This window comes from Lotus japonicus, chromosome 1 (genome assembly GCF_012489685.1).
Source record: "Lotus japonicus ecotype B-129 chromosome 1, LjGifu_v1.2".
Taxonomy (NCBI): Eukaryota; Viridiplantae; Streptophyta; class Magnoliopsida; order Fabales; family Fabaceae; genus Lotus; species Lotus japonicus.
The window spans coordinates 87576215-87597545 of NC_080041.1; the positions used below are offsets into that span (position 1 = coordinate 87576215).

Genomic DNA, 21331 nt, shown 5'->3' on the forward strand with positions numbered 1-21331 from the left:
TCATATTTAAGTGTGACTTTTATACTCTTTTTTACAATAAATACACACCAATTCAAAGAGAGCTTCTTTCTTTATATATATGAATCAAGTTATTGGATTGAGGAAAAATACATTCACATTCAATCCAAATAGATAAACAAACATACAAACATACACCATATGAATTAGTGTGATTTGTATTTATATTCAAGTTGACCAAAATTCACTCAAATGAAGGAAAAATAAAACGAAAATTGGATTGGGAAAAAGTACATTCAAACTTTCTTGGGGTGTAAGGTAAAAGAACACACAAACAAAGCATACGATAATGAGAGAGAAGCTGTATAGTGGAGAATCTTTTTCCTTTTTTCTTTGGTGGGTTAACTGAAGTAAGCAGACAAATTAACATACAAAGAAAGCAGAGTGGTACCATACTTTAACAAAGTCTAAACAATCACATGGTTACATCACATTACATTATATATAAGAAATGTTTTTTTTTTCCCTTCATGAACATAGATTTTGTTGTGGAAAAAGAAAAAGTACAAAATCAGTGCATGTCTACGTGTCGCCGGTCCCATATATAGATGTACCTTCCTTCACTTTAGAGGCTTGCGATGATGCCATTTGCCAGATGACGTTTACCTCACAGCCCCTCCAACGAATATTTGAGCTCAAACTCTAAAGTTTTATTACCATTTTTCTCATCATATAACCTTATTTTATTTTATGGGTTGTCTAAATTATCTATGGAAAAATTCAGATTAAATAACTTATCATCCAATCACATTAAAGATTAGTGAATTAGAATTTTTATATTGTATTTATTAATTTATTTATAAAAAAATATATCAATTCATTGACCTGTAGATTAGTAACTCACATTAATCATTTAGACAACCTTATTTTATTTTGAATTCATCAGTCATCACCAATGTGTTTTGCGGCTTATGTTAATTAGAAGCCATACTACACGTGAACACAATTGGATCATATTCTTTTGGAAATAGAACTTCAAGCCCATTTGGTATTTGCACGGTGGATGTAGGTTGCGCGCATGTTCTAATGGCGAGGGCAATGTCCACGATCACGAGAACCAGAAAAGATGGATGAGACTTGAGAGGGCTAAATTTTAAAGAAAAAATTATCTTACTGAGGGACCGCCCCATTTCTACCAAGGTTGTCAAGATCGGGATCCTACTTAGGATTGAGAGAGGGGTTAAAAGATCATAAATCGAAAGGTCGGGATCGGATCGTAAGATCATCCTACTATAAATGTAAAAATAGATTTAATAAAATAAACACATGTAGAAATTTACACAGATAATGAAAATAATCTTATTCACGTGAACTTAAACTAAAAATTTATAATATATACTTGAATCCAACATTTGTGGTGGTGTTAGACCACCAGTCCACCATAAATAAGGGTCTAACAAAACAAAACAAAACAAAAACATTTGTGCCGGTGTTAGACCACCATAAATAAGGGCCTAACAAAAAAAAATATCATTTAGTTTATTTAAAAACTTTTAGATTACAAAATCATTTAAAGTGTTTAAATTTAAAACATATGAATGTGAGTGCCGGAGAATAACAACTCAAATAGTTGTGCGTGATAGTCGACGACAGAGGTCGTGGCGAAGGTCAACAAAGAAGACGATTGCGTAGGTCCTTCACCTCAAGCGAGTCTCTCATTTAGTCCAAAACACTAGTTGGGATCAGATCGGGATCTTAGATCCTACCCCCAAAGATCAGAATCCTTGAGAGATCCTAAAACAATGAGATCCTACACAAGATCTGGATCGTAAAGCCCCAAAAGAATCGTAAAATTGTAAGATTCTAAGATCCGGATCGGAATCTTAACTACATTGATTTCTACGACACTTAGGGTCGTTCCTATCCACGGTATAGTTTGGCGGAGTAAGGTAAATATCTACCTGCAAAAGATACTCCGACATTGATTGGTGCATTATGATTGTTTTGTTTCATTCTTTTGTCTTTGGATCAATTATTCAAATTATCGTTAGCCACTTGGTTAATAGAGGTAAATTTCTGATTTTGTATGCACCAACACACCAAAATATGGAATCTAATGACCCAATGAGTTGAAAAACATGAGACAAGAAAAAACAATTGTTGTTGGAAAAGCTTGGATTTGATTACATTAGTTATTATGTAATATACTAATATTTTTCTTATTTGTCATGTTACAATTATTTGTGATACTTTGAAATTGTGTATTATAATTGAGGGTGCATTATGTTCTGATATGTCTGATGTTGTGTGTAGTAAGAGCTTGTTTGATTTGCCTATTTTATGTCTTCATTTTCTAAGAAAATAAAAAATAAACATTTTTCTTGATATTTAGAATATGTTTTCTTAGAAAATATTTTTTAAGATATGATCAAAATAGAAAACCAAAAAAAGTTACTTTCATTTTCGGTGAAAATGAAAATCCGAAAATGAAAATGAGCTACCACCACCATCACTATCATTGCACCACCACCATCATCATCGCCGCCACCACATCTGTTGCTATCGCTGTCACCCACCGTTATCATCGTCATCGTCGTTGCCTCCACCAGCAATATCGCCGCCAGTACCACCCCACCATCTTTGGCCACCACCACCAATAGTGAGATAAAAATAGGTCATGGTGGCCGTGGCAGCAAAAGTGATGGCAACAACGGCGGTGACGGTAGCAGCGAGGAGCAAAGGCGGTGAAGGTTGTGAGGCGGTAGTAGCGATGATGGGGTAAATATATGAAAAATGAAAACTATTTCCAGAAATCGAAAACAAAAAAATGTTTTCTTAAACCAAATAGTCACAAGCATTAACTTGTTGGTTGTAATTGTTAATGCGAAAATAGTGATGTAAATTTGGTTGGATAACCCCTAAGTAGGGGTGGAAATAGGTTAGGTTAGGCTAGGCTTTGCTTAAATAAGCCTAACCTATTTAAAAAATTCAAGGCCTGAGTCTGACATGTTATTTGTCATAGGCTTTTTTTGGTTTGAGCTTCGATCTGTTGAAAGTCTGGTCTGACCTAGTAGCCTATTTAAAGACATGTTTTATCATATGACATTCAAGTCTAACAACAAATCTATATGTTCACATGTCAACAAATTTATAGGTAACGAGAATAAATATAATATCATTATATCCTCTTAAGTCAAAGTAAATAGGTCACCAGTCTCTATCTATAGAGGTTTATATGGTTAAATACTTATATAATCTAACATGCTTAAGCAAATAGATAAGTCAATACGTATATAATTTTTAGATATTATAATAGAAAGTCAATGTAAAAATAATAAAATAATTTAATATTTATGTAAATAAGCCGGCCTGTTAGGCTTGAAAGACTTTTCGCTTGCCCTAATTAAGCCTGACATTTTCAACTAAAAAGGCTTTTCAAAAAACCTAGGCTTTGTCTATTTATTAATTTGGCCTGATCTGACCTGTGACTGATTTGACTATGGCATAGGCCCCTATCTGCAGCGTGACCTACTTCCATCTCTACCTCAATACATCTCAGCAATGTAGTTGAATATATGTGACACATCTTTTAAATCGATAACTCTGTAAAAAAATATTTATGTATATATATTAAATGTAATAACTTACTTTCAAATAAAATATTAAGTATAATAACTTTTTTTGACGGGATTAAGTGTAATAACTTTGTTGTACCTTTTTTTTTTGAACGAGGTATATTGTAATAGAGTAATGCTATATGGTACGAGAGAACATGTACAACTAGTGCACGAGTGTAGTTTAGTGGCGGTTTTAAACCGCCACAAAATTACAACTGTAAAAAAAAAAAAAAAGCTACGGTTTCTGGCGGTTTAAAACCGCCAGAAATTGCTTCGTGCGTGGTGCACGAGGCCCAAGGTCGTGCCCCACAGCATTTTCCTACCAAATAATATCTTTCATTATGAGTGTGTGAAGTGATTGTTTAAAAAATTGCATTAAAAATTTATCAAGTCTAAATATCTAATTTCCCCCTTCTAAAATTATGATATTTTTTAGATTCCGCGGCAAGTGTGAATCTTATATGTAGACTTTTGGGATGTTGACAGACAACCATACATTCATACATACGATAGCACTGAATTTTGTCAGTTCTTTCAAAATTTCCAGTTCCTCAAGCAGCCACTATGGCTAAGATCACTATGATGAGTACAATATTGGCTCTGTTTGTTTTGATTTTTGCTATCTTGTCTTTCATATTCGGACTTGTAGCTTCTTTGAAGACGGTAAACAAACCTATTCATTAATATTCAACAATAGTTTCTGGGAAGTAGATCTTTACTGCATGCTTGATTTATTTGTGTTTGATAATATATGGAACCTACCTAGAGAATTTACCTCTTGCAACAATAAGGTATATATATAGAGCTAGAATTCTAAATATGTGTTGTGTTTCTTTTAATAATTTGTAGCCTGACTTTGGAACGCCAGTGATCACCAAGGATGGTGTGTCATGCAAGTTCTCAAATGATCCAGTTGTTATATTTGGGTATCTCTCTGTAGCTTTTCTTGTTGTATCAGGAGTGGTTGGATGTCTTTCTCTGTTCTACCCTTTCAAAGGAAAGTCTCCACGGTTTTCGAAAGTCTTCGATTTTATATTGTAAGTATTGTTTTTACTTAATTACACTTTCTTTCCATAATTTTATGATTAATTTTTCAAGTATTCATGTTTCCCTTTCCTTTCCTTGTTCATAGAGACAAAAGATTAATCTTGACAATTACCTCAAAATTGTAGGACTTTCATTGGACTAGCTACTGCATGTTCTTTGTTATGGGCAACAATCTCTATTCACCTTTTACAACATAAAGTACATCATGATCTCATCAACGACTATGCTTGTCCTTCCGCTGGAACTTGTGAAACGACCCTTGTAATTGGTGCCATGTTTTCCCTTGTTTTGGGCATCATTTGGTCGCTTATGGTCTTGGCTCGTGAGGATTTGTTTCATAAAGTCAATGATGTCAATGGTGGCGAGATTTAGGGTCTGTTTGATAGCAGTTTTAGTTTTCAGTTTTTAAAACAATTTTTAGAAACAATTTTTAAAAACAGTTTTCAGAAGAAGAAAATAGTTTGAATGACATGTTTTCGAACATTTAGAAAACTGATATCTGAAAACTAAAAACTGAAATTAAAAACATCTTTTACGTGTTTTGGTTTTTTAGTTTTAAAAACTGAAAATGAGAACTGTTTTTAAAAACAGTTTTCGAAAACAGGTCGTACCAAACAGGTTTCCAGTTTTTAAAAACTGAAAACTGTTTTGAAAACAGTAAACAAACAGGCCCTTAGTCACATAGGAATAACCGAATAAGGGTAAATTAAATAAGAAGAGAGAGGTGTGCAGAATTAATAAAACATAATATGCAAAATATAATGATTTGTTCACACCTCTAAATAAGGTGGAAAGAGGTGGAGGAGGAGAGAGATAGGAAGAAAAGAAAAAGTAAGAGAGAAAAAGTATAGGATGTGATAGATTATAAAAGGAGAGAGATAAAAATAAAAATAGGTGAAAATGAAGTGTATAAATAAGGAGGTGTGTGTATATCATTACTCGGTGGTTTATTTCTTCACTTTGGGTTGTACTTTGCCCTCTTTGTAATCAAGAGAAAGTTTCATCAATTTTCTCTTTCATGATGAATGAAAAAGTATGATTTTCAATTTTGTAAATATTAAATATATATTATCACTATTTAATATCCCGTTAATTTGGCAGGTGTCGTGTTGTTTGATAGATCTCGTTTGTGGTGATTCTAATGTTGTTTTTCAACTTGAACATGGTCCTTTTTAGTGTATAAACGTTAGGGGCTTTTGTGGGATGTTTTTTCAGGTGTTTGGGAGGTATTTGTCGTAGTGACTGGGTTTTTTATCAGCTTCTTATTAACTAGGTTTCCATATTCATGTCGACAGATGATGTTTCTTAACATTTCTTATATTTATATATATATATATATATATCACTTTTTAAAATTATCACTAATATTGTTTCATCTATATATTAAGAGTTTGTTTGATTAAGATTATAACAAAATATTTTTAGCTCTTTAAAAATAGAAATTATTTTTCAAGAGACATTTGTCAAGAGTATAAGATGATTATGTTTGGTTATACTAATAAAAATAAATTTTTATTTTCAATAACTTTGTTTCTATAACTCAATTAGTCAAAGCAACTTATTTAAATAGTCTGTTTTTTTTAAATAATGATTAATTTTTTTTGTGGTAATTATAATGATTATTTTTAAAAGTTGAAAAAATGATTTTTTTTTTTTTAAATTATGAAAGAAACTCACTCTAAGTTTGAGTATTCAATTTTGAATGTGATGAAGCCACGCCATCAACTATTTCCTCATGATCCATGAAGTCATGTGACATAAGCTTCCATTCTAAATTAAAAAATAAGTTCATATTAATTACATATTTAAATTGATATTATTCAAAGCATATCAATAAATTTTTAATTTTTAATGAGAGCAATCAAATCAAATTATTCCGTATAGTTTATGAAACAGTTTTATGTCTATTGCTGTGTTTGCCTAGTGAATGTTCAAGCACATGATTCAGACGCGACACAATCTACGTAAGGAATATAATAGGTTTAATTGCATTTTTGATTCCTCAACTTTATTTTTCATGCGAAAATTGTTCCAAACTACGAAATTAGCAAAAACCGTCTTTTTGGGGAACGATTTTCGCAGGAAGGCAACAGTGGGACGTGGGGTATGAACTTGTAGGACGATTTTTGCTAATTTCATAGTTGGGGCACAATTTTTGCAGGAAGGGCAAAGTTGGGGGACCAAAAGTACAATTAAGCCAATATAATATAATCTCAAATGATGCAGAGGCAAGATGTTCGTTATGAGAACGTGAGGAGGAGATGTGGATCGCTTGATAATTAATTGCTTTTTCTCTTTTCATATCTGGATGGAATGCTATAAGTAATAAGTGGCTGGGTGTGGTAACGGTGCTATCTAGGACCTGCGAGGTGCATTTCTCCCTGCATATTTGAATTTGGCAATGGGAATAAAAATGAGAAACAAGGGGCAAGGGTTATATGGCTCGTAGTGGTTTGGTCCCTATGGACCCATAGTATTCCGTGAAATGCAAACTGTGTTGTGGATATGATCCAGTTGCGTGCATCACTGTGCATGGAATTGGTTAATTGTGAAAGCCAAGGAGTTTAAGCCCTCCATGCTAGCTTGAATTGTTTTCCAACCCAAGAACTTCAATTCTAAGCCTGCTTATGATTCTGCGATTCCAATTGGGGGCTTTCGGTATCAGTGCAGGTATAATGGGGAGTTTGGACCTGTTGTGTTGAATTGTTTTGCCACTAAGCCCATGTTGCTACGGTCCTCCATTGTTGAACTATCTTTGAGTCAAAGTTGTTGTATTAGGGGCAGTTGAGCTAAATTTGGTGCCTTATTGCTGCTGGAGGGCCACTTACCTTCTCACTCACTACAACAAATTCGCCATTTGATGACGACACAAAATCATCGGTAAAGGACAGATAACCATAAGTATATCCGTAGAACCTTATACCGACAAACATATAATTTTTGGTTTTATATCGCATTCCTACGATTTAGATTTAGTTTCCGTCACTATAGCTTATAGTAATGGTATATAGGTGCCTAGGCACTTTGCTAAATTGGTTCTTCATTTTTGTTGGGTGCAATATTGTTTTGAATCCTCTCGAGGTTTCATTTAATCTTTTCTCATTTTCTCCCTTTTTACTTCTTTGTATAAAGGATAGTTTAATAGCACTTTGTTGTGATTTGAATAGTTTGTATTAAGGGTTCAAGCACGTCTTGTATTCGGTGTAATGACTTCTAGCTTATCAATTTTTTTGTTACCTATATAGTGTAAAGCGACAATACCAAAAAAATATAGTGTAAATTGTCAATCTTAGTGGTGATACTTCTTTTTTCTTTAAAATACCCAATTTTAGTGACAATGCCACTTTTTAGTTTTTTACTTTTGACTCTCATTGTGACGGACTTAATCTGTCACAAACCCCTAGTAAATGATAGAAAAGAAATTAGGGACAAAATGTGGAGAAAGAAGATTTTCGTCTAGCGGAGTATTATTTGCAACATAATTTTTATCCATCACAAAATCCCAGTGAGTAATAAAAAAGGAATTAGAGGCGGAATATTGAGGGAGAACTCTTCCGTTGCAAAGTGATTAGCGACGGAAAATTTATTTCTCTACACTCTGTCACTAAATCTTTTTCTATTATTCACCAACATTTTGTGATGGTTTAAGTATCCGTCACAAAGAAAAGTGGTCTCGTTACTAAGGCTGGCAGTTTTAAAGGGAAAAAAAAGCCGTTATCGCCACTAAGACGAGCGAATTACACTATATATATATATATATAGGGAGCATATCAGGTGAGAGTGGTGTGTTATTGTGAGAGATGAGAGGGTATAATAATAACCGTTTGATTGATATAAATGGTTCAGATTTATTCCAACTTAAATGAATACACGTAAGCAATTCCCCAATCCCACACGCTCGCTGCCGCTGGCCCCCTTTTCTCATTCGCAGTAACTTTCCGACCCCCACCATGGATGCACCTTTACTTTCCTGCTTGTGATTTCCGCCATTGCCACTCATCCATAGACGCAGTTAATCCCTCTCCGTTCATAATCATACACGATCTGTAAAGAAAATTGGCAAATCAAGATCCTTACTTTGTTTGGGTCTCACATGACATATATATTACAATCAAATAATTTGGTCACTAAAATCCTTACTGTTATGCTAACCATCAAATGGATTAGATGCAGTTACCGAATGGATCACGAATTCATCCAATTTCAGAAACAAAATTTGAATTGCTTGTTACCCACATGGCAGAGGATCTTTGACCTCCAAGCGAAATTTGATGAGGTTCATGGGTCCAGAGTTCAGACTGGGTATTTGAGAGGAAAAATGCCGTAGAAATTTTGGAAGCTTCTTCTGATGGGTGGCAATGGCAGATGGGAGAAAGGGGAGGAAGACAAAGATAGGTTACACGCGCAGGAAAGAAAGAGAGATGCGCGTGGGTTTGGGAAAAAGCAGCATGTGGAAATTTTAAAGTAAGATGGAATCTGAACCGTTTATATTGATCAAACGGTTATTATTATATCCTCTCATCTCTCACCATAAACCACTCCTCTCACCTGATATGCTCTATATATATATATATATATACACATATATATATATATATAATGGTAAATGAATTTTCAAATTGCACCAAGAATGTAAAAAAGCATGTGCAATGCCATGGGCTTTGTCCTTTTTTATGAATTAACACTTGAGTGTAATAATACAAATTAAATAATTAATATTTAACTTATGTACAAATAAGAATCCTTATATTATTTAGGGTTAAATAAGCTTTTAATCAGATTGATTTTAGTCTCTCGATGAAATAAAGTAAGAAAAACATCCATCCATTTTAGAAATACTGCACTTTTAGTCCTTGCTATAAAATGGACTCCACGGCCTTGCCAAATGAACTCACTAGAGTTATATGATAGTGTCACGCGTTTAATAAAGTGACATGCATTTTTTCTTTGGTAAATTCTGTGGACCCTGAATTTCTTATGGGTGTGGTACTCGAATTAGATAATCTAATAGATTATTATCATATTATTAAAGGTAAATACTCCATCTTTAGATTTTACTTCACATGTCAATTAATTTTTATCTCATGAAATTCATTTTTTAATAAAAAATGGGCGAGTGGTGGAAACGAATGATGGTGTTGGAGATGCACGTAAAATGTACATGGTTAATACACACGCACACATCTTATTTAAACAAAGTCTCAAGTTCGAGTCTTATGTATGAAAAAAATCTCGCTAGGAGAGTTAGCTCCACCATGATGTGGATGTTCCCGACTTGAACAGAATTGCCTCCGAAAAAAGACACATGTCTTAAACCAAAAAAAATCATCATCGATCTTTCTTTATTCATCATACTAGACTCTGTGCCTGCCCGTGCTATGCATGGGGTATATAAACCAAGTAATTTTTTTATAAATATAAAAATAGGTTTTTTAGTTTTGTTCATAATTGAATAAATAATAATTATTTTTATTTTGTAAGTATAAGATAATTTTGTTTTACAATATATGATATAGAGCTTGTATATTTAGATGGGAAAGTAAAAAAAAAAGTATGGTGGAACTCACAAGTAAATATATTAAGTCACTATATTAACGTGTAGAAATTCATGAATCAAAACTATATATAATGTTTTCTATCAACCAAATATGAGTCATATATTACTACTAATTGCGTACTCATATTTAATTAAAATAACTGACAATAGTAGATGAATCATATCACATGAAATTATATACTCACCATTTTACAAAACACACCATTTATTGTCATAACCATTCACATAGCACACACAGATAGATAGAACACATAAACTAAGTATTGTCATAACCATTCACATAGCACACACACCATTTAATGCGTCACTCTAGATTGATGAACTAAACAGTGTAAACGCGAACCCTATACTTATTTGGTAACAAACTTAATGCAGCATAATTTTTTTATATAATATCCTAATTAATATATGCAAGATTTTATAATCTCTGATTTTTTTAAAAATAAATATCAAATCCAAATTAGTGACAATGAAGGCCAGGCAGGAAAATCTGATCAATATCCACCATCTTGGCCTAAGCGTCAAGGTGATGGTGCAGGTGATGGATTTGTAACATCCAATAGAGGACTGTTTAATACTCAACTTCGCAAGGCAAAGGCATTCGTGCTACGAACTATGAGGGATGAAGCTGAGAATGATTTTCAAGGTGATTGGAGTGAAAGTGATGTTGAGTTCTCCCCTTTTGCGAGGCAACTCACAATTACAAAAGCCAAGAAACTTATTAGGAGGCATACTAATTAAGAAGTTTCGCTCCAGAGGACAAAAAGGTTCAACTTCCCAACAAAGAGAATCTCTACCATCATCACCGAGAGAGACAACCCCATTTGACAGTGATTCTTCAAGTGGATCCTCATGATATGAAGATTTTCATGAATAGAAATGTTTATACTTGTCTAAAGAATCGCTTACGCTTCAGCTGAGCATGACGCATGTTTCATCTGGTTCTTAAATAATGTAAAGGATACAAAAATGCAACAGATGATTTTTTTCTGTTAAGTGCCTCAGTTGAAGACGAAAGAAAGATACGTTGAGCAAAGGTGGAAAGAATTCAGGACTCGATGCTTGGACATTGAATTGTTTGATGTTGGTTACCATTCAATGTGTAGATTCCATGGCAACCCAAGTTATCGGTGGTGAAGAGTCTTGCTTTCTAACATTTTCCATTCTACATCAACTTGTACACATCTAACATATCTTCTATTTGTTAACAACTTCAGTCACTGGTGATGAGGAGCCTTTCGTTCATCTCTCTCTCTTCAAGTCACATTCCGGTTGTATATTCTTCTAGCTTCTTATCAATATGAAATTTTGGGCTTCTTAATTTATTAGAAAACATTACCCTAACGGTTTACATGATTATGTACAGACACTTGGTTATATCTTGAAAAATAAAATAAACCAATTGTTCAGTGATCAAAAAAAACTTTTATGTCCACAGGAAATGATTTTTTGACAACAATAATTTATTAAATAATTTTTTTTCTTTGTTTCATTCACACACACACACACACACATATATATATATATATTGTATCTTACCCAAAATATGATATCAAAATAAAACTGCAGGTCTACATGTGTAGCAAAAACTAAACAACGTTTTTTTTTTGTTTGAAAATAGAACACAATCTAAGCAAGAGGAAAACTATACAAAAAAATATATCTCCTAAACCTGATAACGTATTCCATTTAGGCCATCGCTACCCACAATTAAAACCCCACCATGCAATTTCAGGCCCTCAATGATTGAAATAAAATCCAAGAAATAAATAAAAAAAAATTACTTTGATATCTCTTTTTAAGACTTAAATAAATAAAAATAAAATTTAATTGCTTGTAAAAAGTTTCACCTGAAATCTACTTACATAATAACAGGAATAATAATTTTTTTTTCTTAACATACATTTATCAATACATTTTATAATTTTTATTTTACCTTGTAGTCTTCACACTATTTATTTTTGGTTAAAAAGGAGGGACAAAGTTAGATCATGGGATTCAAATTCAAAATAGCACGATTAAAACTAAGCATTCATTCATCTTAACGGAGAATTCTTGAGAACTTAAGATTGCATAAGCATGAGTAAAAAGAGTAAAAGATACGCCTAAAACATACTATGGTTGATGGTTCTAAAATGACTACTCTTGAAGATCTCTAGGGTTGTAAGCCATATAACTTAAACCTCTTGGATTTCCTTCATCATCTATGAAACCTAACATCTAGTTTATGAACCTTCCTAATCGATAAGTAAGATATAAAATCGTGGTATGCCGAGAAAAAGACTAAGGTGTTCCATCTTATACTCCATGTCAACATCTTGTCCACAGTGGGGGACGTATATTTTCTCTACGCTCTTCTTCCTTATGAACTTCTTCAATCTCCTGATGGGGTTCAATAATCCGCTCTACAGGTAAACTCATGATGATTCTCTTACTACTTCAATGTTTCAGACCTGAACTATCTAAATAATGCTCACTTCTCTCTTGATTCACTTGTGAGATTTATACTATAACTCCACCTATTTATACACAAAATCCCCTAAGGTGCTTAGTTCTGATTGGTCGAGACATGGTGGCACAGATCAAGACAATGAACGGTTGGAATTCATCACCAAAATCAATTTGAAGGGCTAGGATTTAACCAAAAAATACACAAGGATCAAGGAAATTTTTGAATTTCCCTCCTACTTTTCCGCACTTTCCCTTTTCACTTTAAGTGAGTTTGCTTTTGATGTATTGCGTAAACAATACATTTCCTATGACGTCGGTCTCTGAGTCTCCTTGCAATTTACGTTCATTGCGTAAGTCCGTAACTTACTTAAGAAGTTTTCCTGAGATAACAGATAAAAGGCATTTGGAATTCTAGGCTCTCGGAATAGATCTAAGTTTAAGATATGCGTTAATTAAAAAAATTTCTTCGACCACTAATATGATGCTACAAAAACATATCATATATTATTTATAGTGATGTTGATAAATCAACACCTCCATACACACTCATCTAACATCAAAAAGTAAATAAAAAGACTTACACGATTAGTCTTCCAAGCAAGAAACAACTCACACTACATTACATAAGAACCTAATAATGCATATGGTTGGACACCTATGCATTAATCACACATAACACTCATCCATTTATTTTACAGACTTACATAACACTAAATGACATAAGAACATAACAATGCATATGGTTAGACACCTATGCATTATGCACACATAACACTCATCCATTTATTTTACATGCTTACATCGGTGACATTTAACCGATATACTCATGATTTTTATTGACCAAATTCAAACCACAAACAGCTACAATCCTCTTCCTCTTCAGGTTGCAAGGCTCGACAATCACATTTTCCGCTGGCGGAACACTGGTATCAGTGACACAATCCAGGTTTTCAACCGGAGCACTTGTCTCAGCACGCTCATTGTCCACAACATTATTCTCATTGCCATTCTTTCCAGCAAATTCAGTATCAACATCGGTAATTTTTGTCATCTCCATAAAACGGCGCTTGTTATCAGCAACACGAACAAACTCTTCAGTGAGATTCTACATGATACACCATTCAAATATGAGAATATAATTAAATTTTAAATGTAATATATTAATAAATTGGCTTAAATATGTTGGAGGCCCCTATAAAATAGGGGTCCTTTGGTTTAAGCCCCTACAAAATTTTTTCTTGGGAATAAGCCCCTAATGAGAAAATAATATATAGTGATAAGCCCCTGCCGTCAACTTCCGTTAAAAAATATATGAGTCAACAAACGGAGCTGACGTGGACCTTTGCCACCTCATCAAGTGGGCCCACAAGCTGTTGTCGTGGAAATGAGAAGAGAAATATGAAAATGTCAAATGTGGGATTTGAACCCAAGACCTAGAGCATAATGGGCAACATCCTTCCCACTAGGCTTCAAGCTGCATCTTTAATACAAGTGCAAAATTTGATATATATCTCATTTAAACTGACTAAAAACACCATAATCAGGATTCGAACACCATACATGGAGGATCATACTCAATGTCCTTACAATTGAGCCACTGGCTCATTTTGTTATTCATGCGCACAACAATATATATATATATATATATATATTATGTAAAAAAAAAGAACAAGAATTCAACCCCACTTAAATCATAAAAAACTATTATTTTGTTCTTTCAGTATATATACTCATTAGTACTTAAAAGAAGTCAATATATGAACTCTAATAAATTTGTAAGATTTAACTTTTTTACGTTTTAAAGTTTTGTAAATATGTTTTTCTATTTACATTTAATATTTTATTTTGTTTCAAATTGATACATTATATTTTTTTGAACTCCAATTGATACATTATATAAGAGCGTATAAGAGCCTAAAAATGTAATTTTTAGAACTACCACATCAAATTTATTTAGCATTATCAGTTTGTTTTTAAATATATATTTAGTTTTGCGCTTAAAATACATGCATAAATTAGGCATTGACTTAGTGGTTAGAGCCTCCTCCATGAACCTCTATGTTTTGGGTTCAAATCATGCTTAGGACATTTTTAAATTTTTGGTTGAAATATTAGCAGCTTCAGTTTAAATAAGATATATATTAAATTTTGCACTTGTACTAATGATGCAGCTTGTAGCCTAGTGGGAAGGATGTTGCCCATTATGCTCTAGGTCTTGTGTTCAAATCCCACATTTGGCATTTTCATATTTCTCTTCTCATTTCCACGTCAGCAGCTTGTGGGCCCACTTGATGAGGTGGCAAAGGTCCACGTCAGCTCCGTTTGCTGACTCATATATTTTTTAACGGAAGTTGACGACAGGGGCTTATCACTATATATTATTTTCTCATTAGGGGCTTATTCCCAAGAAAAATTTTTGTAGGGGCTTAAACCAAAGGACCCCTATTTTATAGGGGCCCCCAACATATTTAAGCCTAATAAATTTTGGTAATTATAAAATTTACATAGTTTTCTATATAACTATAACTATACATTGCTATATGTAAGTATTTTATGCAACAAAACCTTTACTATGTCATTTCCACTTTTGAGCTCTTTACTATCAACCGCATTATTTGGTCCATCACCATTCATCTCAGCATCATTATCAAAGCTACAATATAAATGGGAAAAATTATAAATCACACCTTACTTTGTAGTAAAAGCAATTATAAACCTACCTATCTTTAAAATCTATGTGAATTTAAACTTTAAAATTAAGAATAACATTAATTAAAGCATAATTCACATAAATTTTATTAAATTGCTCAATTATGTACTCATCACCACATATACGCTGCACACAATATGATGACTCAAATCTTGAACTGGCAGCATTCTTAACTTCAATTTTAAAGAGATAGCTCTTGCCCACAAGATCAAGAATCTTCTTAGGGACACTAATAGGATCATCAGACATATCCATGGTTGCAAGCACCTCCGAACATGTCTTTCCCAATAATAGCACAGCTTCTTGGTCAAAGATAATCAAAGTAGCATTGTCGGTCTGATCTTCCACCCTCACTTTTATACGAAATCTGCATTAAAAATTACAACACAATATAAATGACTTCATATATTACAAACTAGTACTTTTTACCCGTGCGATGCACGGGAATATTCATTTTTAGCTTTTGTGTATTTTTTTTGTTAAATCTATCTTTTTTTAGAGATATATTTTGTTGATTAAAAGATATAAATTTATTTTAGACTACGAATTCTTAAATTTTCATTTTTTTGAGTTGTTATTTTGTTTTTATATTTTGTACTTGTTGTTATAAATGCTGGATTAATTTTATTTTTATATGTATTTAATAGTTTATTACAGGGAGTTGAAGTAACATGTATATGCTAAGGATGGATGTAAAATTGTAATTTTTTTTGAAAAATTATCTCCTTCATATGACATTGCGAAATACTTCTTTGTAAACTACATTTGAAGTACTATGAGAATTGCTGCATACCGGTTTTGGCAAATATAACCCCACCTTTTTTTAAAGATGGTCCTTGACTTTTGTTTATTGTAATGGAAAAAGAGAGTGTTATAGGAAATTGTTTCCTTTGAAATTTGAAAGAAATTCTCCGATCTGATGGGGTTAATGTTAATCTTTGTATGACGCCCTTTTTTTCGGCTATTGTTCCAGATATAATATTTGCTTCCAAAACATATATCCTCATTTGAGTAATAGTCAGAGTGGTATAGTTGGTTTAATGGGGTTTACTTTTTTTTATTTAAATTATTATTTCAAGTGAAATCTTTTATATAATAATTACATAGACGACGAAACCCAACTTTAATTTTAAATATTAATTAATATATACTATAAATCTAAACTAATTAGGCATGTCCTATAGTATTCTGTAGCTGTGATATTGACTAATTACTAGTGTTTTTTTACCCGCGCGTTGCACGGGGAATACGTCTATTGTATTTGATACGTCAATTAATACCTTGATTATTATAAATATATTAAACAATGGATGAAATAGAAGACTCAGAAATGCTAAGCAAAGTTGACATAAAGACTTCTGTTATAAGCCTGGTTGAGATCAACAGGAACTCGTTTTACATTCTTCGTGAATATGAAGACAATAACACAAATCATAGATATAAGAAATTAGCAACAAATTAATCTTACAAAAAATAAATGTGATAGTAGCACAAATTAGGATTGTGTAAGATAAATCATAAAGTATGACATTATTGTGTTTATTCCAACTAAGTAGTGATGACAATGGGTAGGGTACTATAGAACCATCCTCAAACCTGCGTTTTAAAAAATTACATGTTCCCGTCCCCATACTCGCGTGGGTAGCAACTCGATGCTCTCCACCTTTAGACAATTCAATGTCATTACAGGAAGCTCTTCATCTTTGCCAAAATCTAAATGTGGGGATGGCAGTGGGTCTCGGACCCATAGGGTTTCGGGCCCATATGGTACCCGCAAAAAATACCAACTATGGGTAGGGTAAAAAACCGCTAAATGGGTATGAGGTTGGGTATATGTAATTACCCGCAAAAAGTAGTGGGTATGAGTGCGGGTATGAGCATTATAGTACCCAACCGGCTCATACCCGTACACATATGTTATTATTATTATTATTATTATTTGGTAATATATTAATAAATTAACTTAAGCTATAGCTTTCAAACTCACTCTTTTAAAAAAAAGTTAGGGACATTAATTCTTAGTGACGTGTCATTCTTACGTTAATTCTCATAAAAAAATTCAACGTGTCATTCTCAGGTTAATTCTCATAAAAAAATACATTTTTAAATTTTAGATTTGATTAGGATTTAGGTTGTTTTTTTCTTGATTTTTTCTTAATTTATTTTTGATTTATTTTTAGAGTATTCATTAATTTTATGGTATTTTTATTGAATTTTTTTAAATAGAGATAATATCTATTTAAATAGAGATAGGTTTAGATATATTTAGTTTCTTTTTATCTCTTTGTTAGATAAATAATAAACTAAATCTTAACAGATATTCAACAGAGTCCTTATATATCTTTGGCTTCTATGCATTTTCAGGGGTTAAATAACATGTGTGATTTTTTCTCCTTGATTTGTAGGTTGAAGAAAGTATTCGTAATGACAGTGTTAATCCCATGGCAGAGCGGTGTGATTACCTTTGAGACTCACGATATGGCTCAGGTTGGTGCTACGATCTATGATGGAAAATTTGATGTATGTATTCTCATCATTTATTACTTTTTCCCTTTTTTTTAGATTTATGGTTCTGGAAAGTGATATCATTTTCTCTTCTTATTTTCAATTTTTTTTGATGGCTCAAAGACATGTCAAGGTTGATAACCAAAACACAGGTTCTTGCTGAAATGCTTTACTACTCTTGCTATTTTATTTTGTTAAGCCAGAGAAACAGATTGGAATTGATATATCATTCATCTTTTGAAAACCATCACCAAAATAAAATTTCAGTTTCCCTTCTACTAAGCATTTCATCAGACACAAAAAATAAAGGGGAAAAAAATTAAGTTACCTCTTTGCCATTGTCGTTGAGGAGGATTGTGGGAAAGCGAGAGGTAGAGGTCCTTCTTCAGAGAAGGAGATTATGCTGTTGAGCCTCCTCTGGCGGTAATCATCTTCCCTGTCGATGATCCTATGCAACTTGCGAAAATCCAAATCAGCACTGTTCTATAGCCCTTTACTTCTTCATAGGTGGTAATGGACAGTTAAAATTACTTAAAACAAAAGACCTAGGAAGGAAATCTAACTTAATTCTTAAGGTTGCACCCCAACAAAATCCAGCAATGACCACATCAACTTAAATAGTAATTGGACTTTGAATAGAAAAATATCTGTTCAGATAACTTTTGAGATCTAGGAAAATAAAGTTTTTAACTTTTGATTGTATTTCAAACTGATAATGCCCATCAAGCAATCAGGAGAAGCCTTTCAAGCAAACATCCTGTTATTAGAAAACCATGCTCCCTCATGTTTACAATGGTGTCATCATGTAGCAGGCTGACATAGATAAAACATAAGTATCTAGTGCAGTTATCTTGGTAATGAAGGAATATGTATAATTGGCTGACTGACCATTCCTGTTTCATGAGGATTATATTAGAGTGATAGATAATTCCTTCTTTTAGAATTAGGACTTGGGGTCGTGTCTTAACTTAGTAGACAGAATCATAGAATTTATTTCTCATTGTATTTTTCTTAAAAATATATTCTAATTTTTTTATCGTAATTAAAGTCTAAGGATACTTGAAAACACCAACAAAAAATCAAGAAATAAATCACCTTAATCCTAATCAAATCTAAAATTAAAAAAGATACTAACTAAAGATAGATAAAAACTACCAAAATCTAGCAAATCACAATAAAAACTCATAAAATCATGAATTAAATAAAAATCCGAAAATTCAATAAAATACCATAAAAATTAATTAATACTCTAAAAATAAATTAAAAATAAAATAAAAGACCAACAGATAAAATCAAGAAATAAACAACTTAAATCAATAATAAGATAAATTAAGATAAAATAATGAAATAAACAACCTAAATCCTAATCAAATCTAAAATTTAAAAATGTACTAAATAAATATAGATAAAAACTATCAAAATCTTGCAAATCACAATAAAAACTCATAAAATCCTAAATTAATTAAAAATCCGAAAATTCAATAAAAATACCATAAAAATTAATTAATACTCTATAAATAAATAAAAAATAAATTAAGATAAAATCAAGGAATACACAACCTAAATCCTAATCAAATCTAAAATTTAAAAATATATTTTTTTTATGAGAAATAACCTGAGAATGACAAGTGGAATTTTTTTTATGAGAATTAACGTGGGAATGACACGTCATTAAGAATTAACGTGAGAACGACACGTCACTAAATCAGCCTGATAGCAATAGGATTTGGCAATTCCAAATTAACACTAACCTATAGGTATTCAGTTGTAGAAGAATCCCACCCAAACTATGAAAAAATCTAAATTGCAAGGTGAAATGAATCACACTACTTTTCCACATACCTCGATTAATTAAAAAATATATATTTTCTATTGTTTTATATGCACAATATTTTTTTTATTGATCTCAAGTTAATTATATTCTCATAAAAAATACCTTTTTAAATTTTAGATTTGATTAGGATTTAGATTGTTTATTTCTTGATTTTATCTTAATTTATTTTTGATTTATTTCTAGAGTATTAATTAAATTTTATGGTATTTTTAGTGAATTTTTCTGATTTTTATTTTATATGCACAATATTTTTTTTATTGATCTCACCTCGCTTATGTTAGTCACTAAGACTATGTTTGTATAAATGTTCACATACATTCAAATGCACCTATATCTCAATCTTTGTTAGTAGTACATGCCTCAAAATTTTTTTTATCAACAAACACATTAATACATGAACATTACAAAACAATAATAATGAAACATAGAATGAGTTAAAACATGCTTTGGCGAACAAAAAACACTTCTAGAACTACATGAAAGAATCATTAAAATTGAAGAAGAAGGACTACCAGAGATATGAGAAAAATGATATGCCTTTGACTTTTGAGTGATAACAATTCTTAGTCTACAAAGCCACAAAACATTGTTTTTTACATACTTGGAACAAAGAGGCTGAAGCAAGAAGTGAGAAACTCGTTTTTGAGTTTGAAGAACATGCACTCTCAAATCTCAATTGTGATTTCCCTTGGTAACCATAAAAAAAAATTCTCAATTGTGATGGGGATAAATTTATAATGAAAAATTTAATTGAAGTGAGTGAAGGTCCATGTTGTTTTTGAAGCATATATGATTTGAGGTTTGCCATGGTTGAGATGAAGAAGGGAGAAATAGAGAAAATTGTGTGAGTATTTAGAGATAGAGAACGTATGAAGGTTTTTTTGCTCTACTAACCCTTTTTATTTTCTAATATAGATTGATATTGATACTCTATATAAAAAACAATATTTTTTATGAAGATTTTTTTAACAGAAACTATCTAACAAAGATACATAAAAACAAACAACCTAAATTCTAATCAAATCTAAATTTAAAAAGGTACTAAATAAATATAGATAAAAACTATCAAAATTTAGCAAATCACAATAAAAACTCATAAAATTCTGAATTAATTAAAAATCCGAAAATTCAATAAAAATACCATAAAAATTAATTAATGCTCTAAAAATAAATTAAAAATAAATTAAGATTAAATCAAGAAATAAATAACCTAAATCCTAATCAAATCTAAAATTTAATGTGGCAAATAGGGCCAAGGTGGAAAAGCTGATGTGTAAATTATTAAATGAGAATTAATAGGTGGAAAAGCTGACGTGTAAATAATTAAGTGAGAATTAATCTGGGAGCGACACGTCACTAACTTGGCCTGTGAGAGCGACACGTCATGCTAGAAGTTGTTCTTTTCTAATATATATAGATAGATTTACTAATAAACATATTGAAGAGAAAAACACAATAAAATTGCTATAAAATTGATGGTTGTGATTGAATCTGGAAGAATAATTTGTATTCCTACCAAAATAACCATAGTCAAATTTTGAATGCAGTGCAATGTATTATTGAATTACTATTTTACCCTCAAATTGCAAAAATTTCTCCTTTTTGAATTCTATGCTTTTTATTTTTAAAATATGAAGTACCAATTTTATTTT

General features: G+C 31.9%; 1 protein-coding gene across 1 annotated transcript; it reads left to right on the plus strand.

Moving 5' to 3' along the window:
• Window positions 1-4154: 4154 nt before the first annotated feature.
• Window positions 4155-5063, plus strand: LOC130732177 (uncharacterized). Its single transcript, XM_057584284.1, has 3 exons — window positions 4155-4238; window positions 4425-4612; window positions 4748-5063. Exons 1-3 carry the CDS (start codon window positions 4155-4157, stop codon window positions 4992-4994), a joined length of 519 nt encoding a protein of 172 aa, XP_057440267.1. The 3' UTR covers window positions 4995-5063.
• The last annotated feature ends 16268 nt before the right edge of the window (window positions 5064-21331 follow it).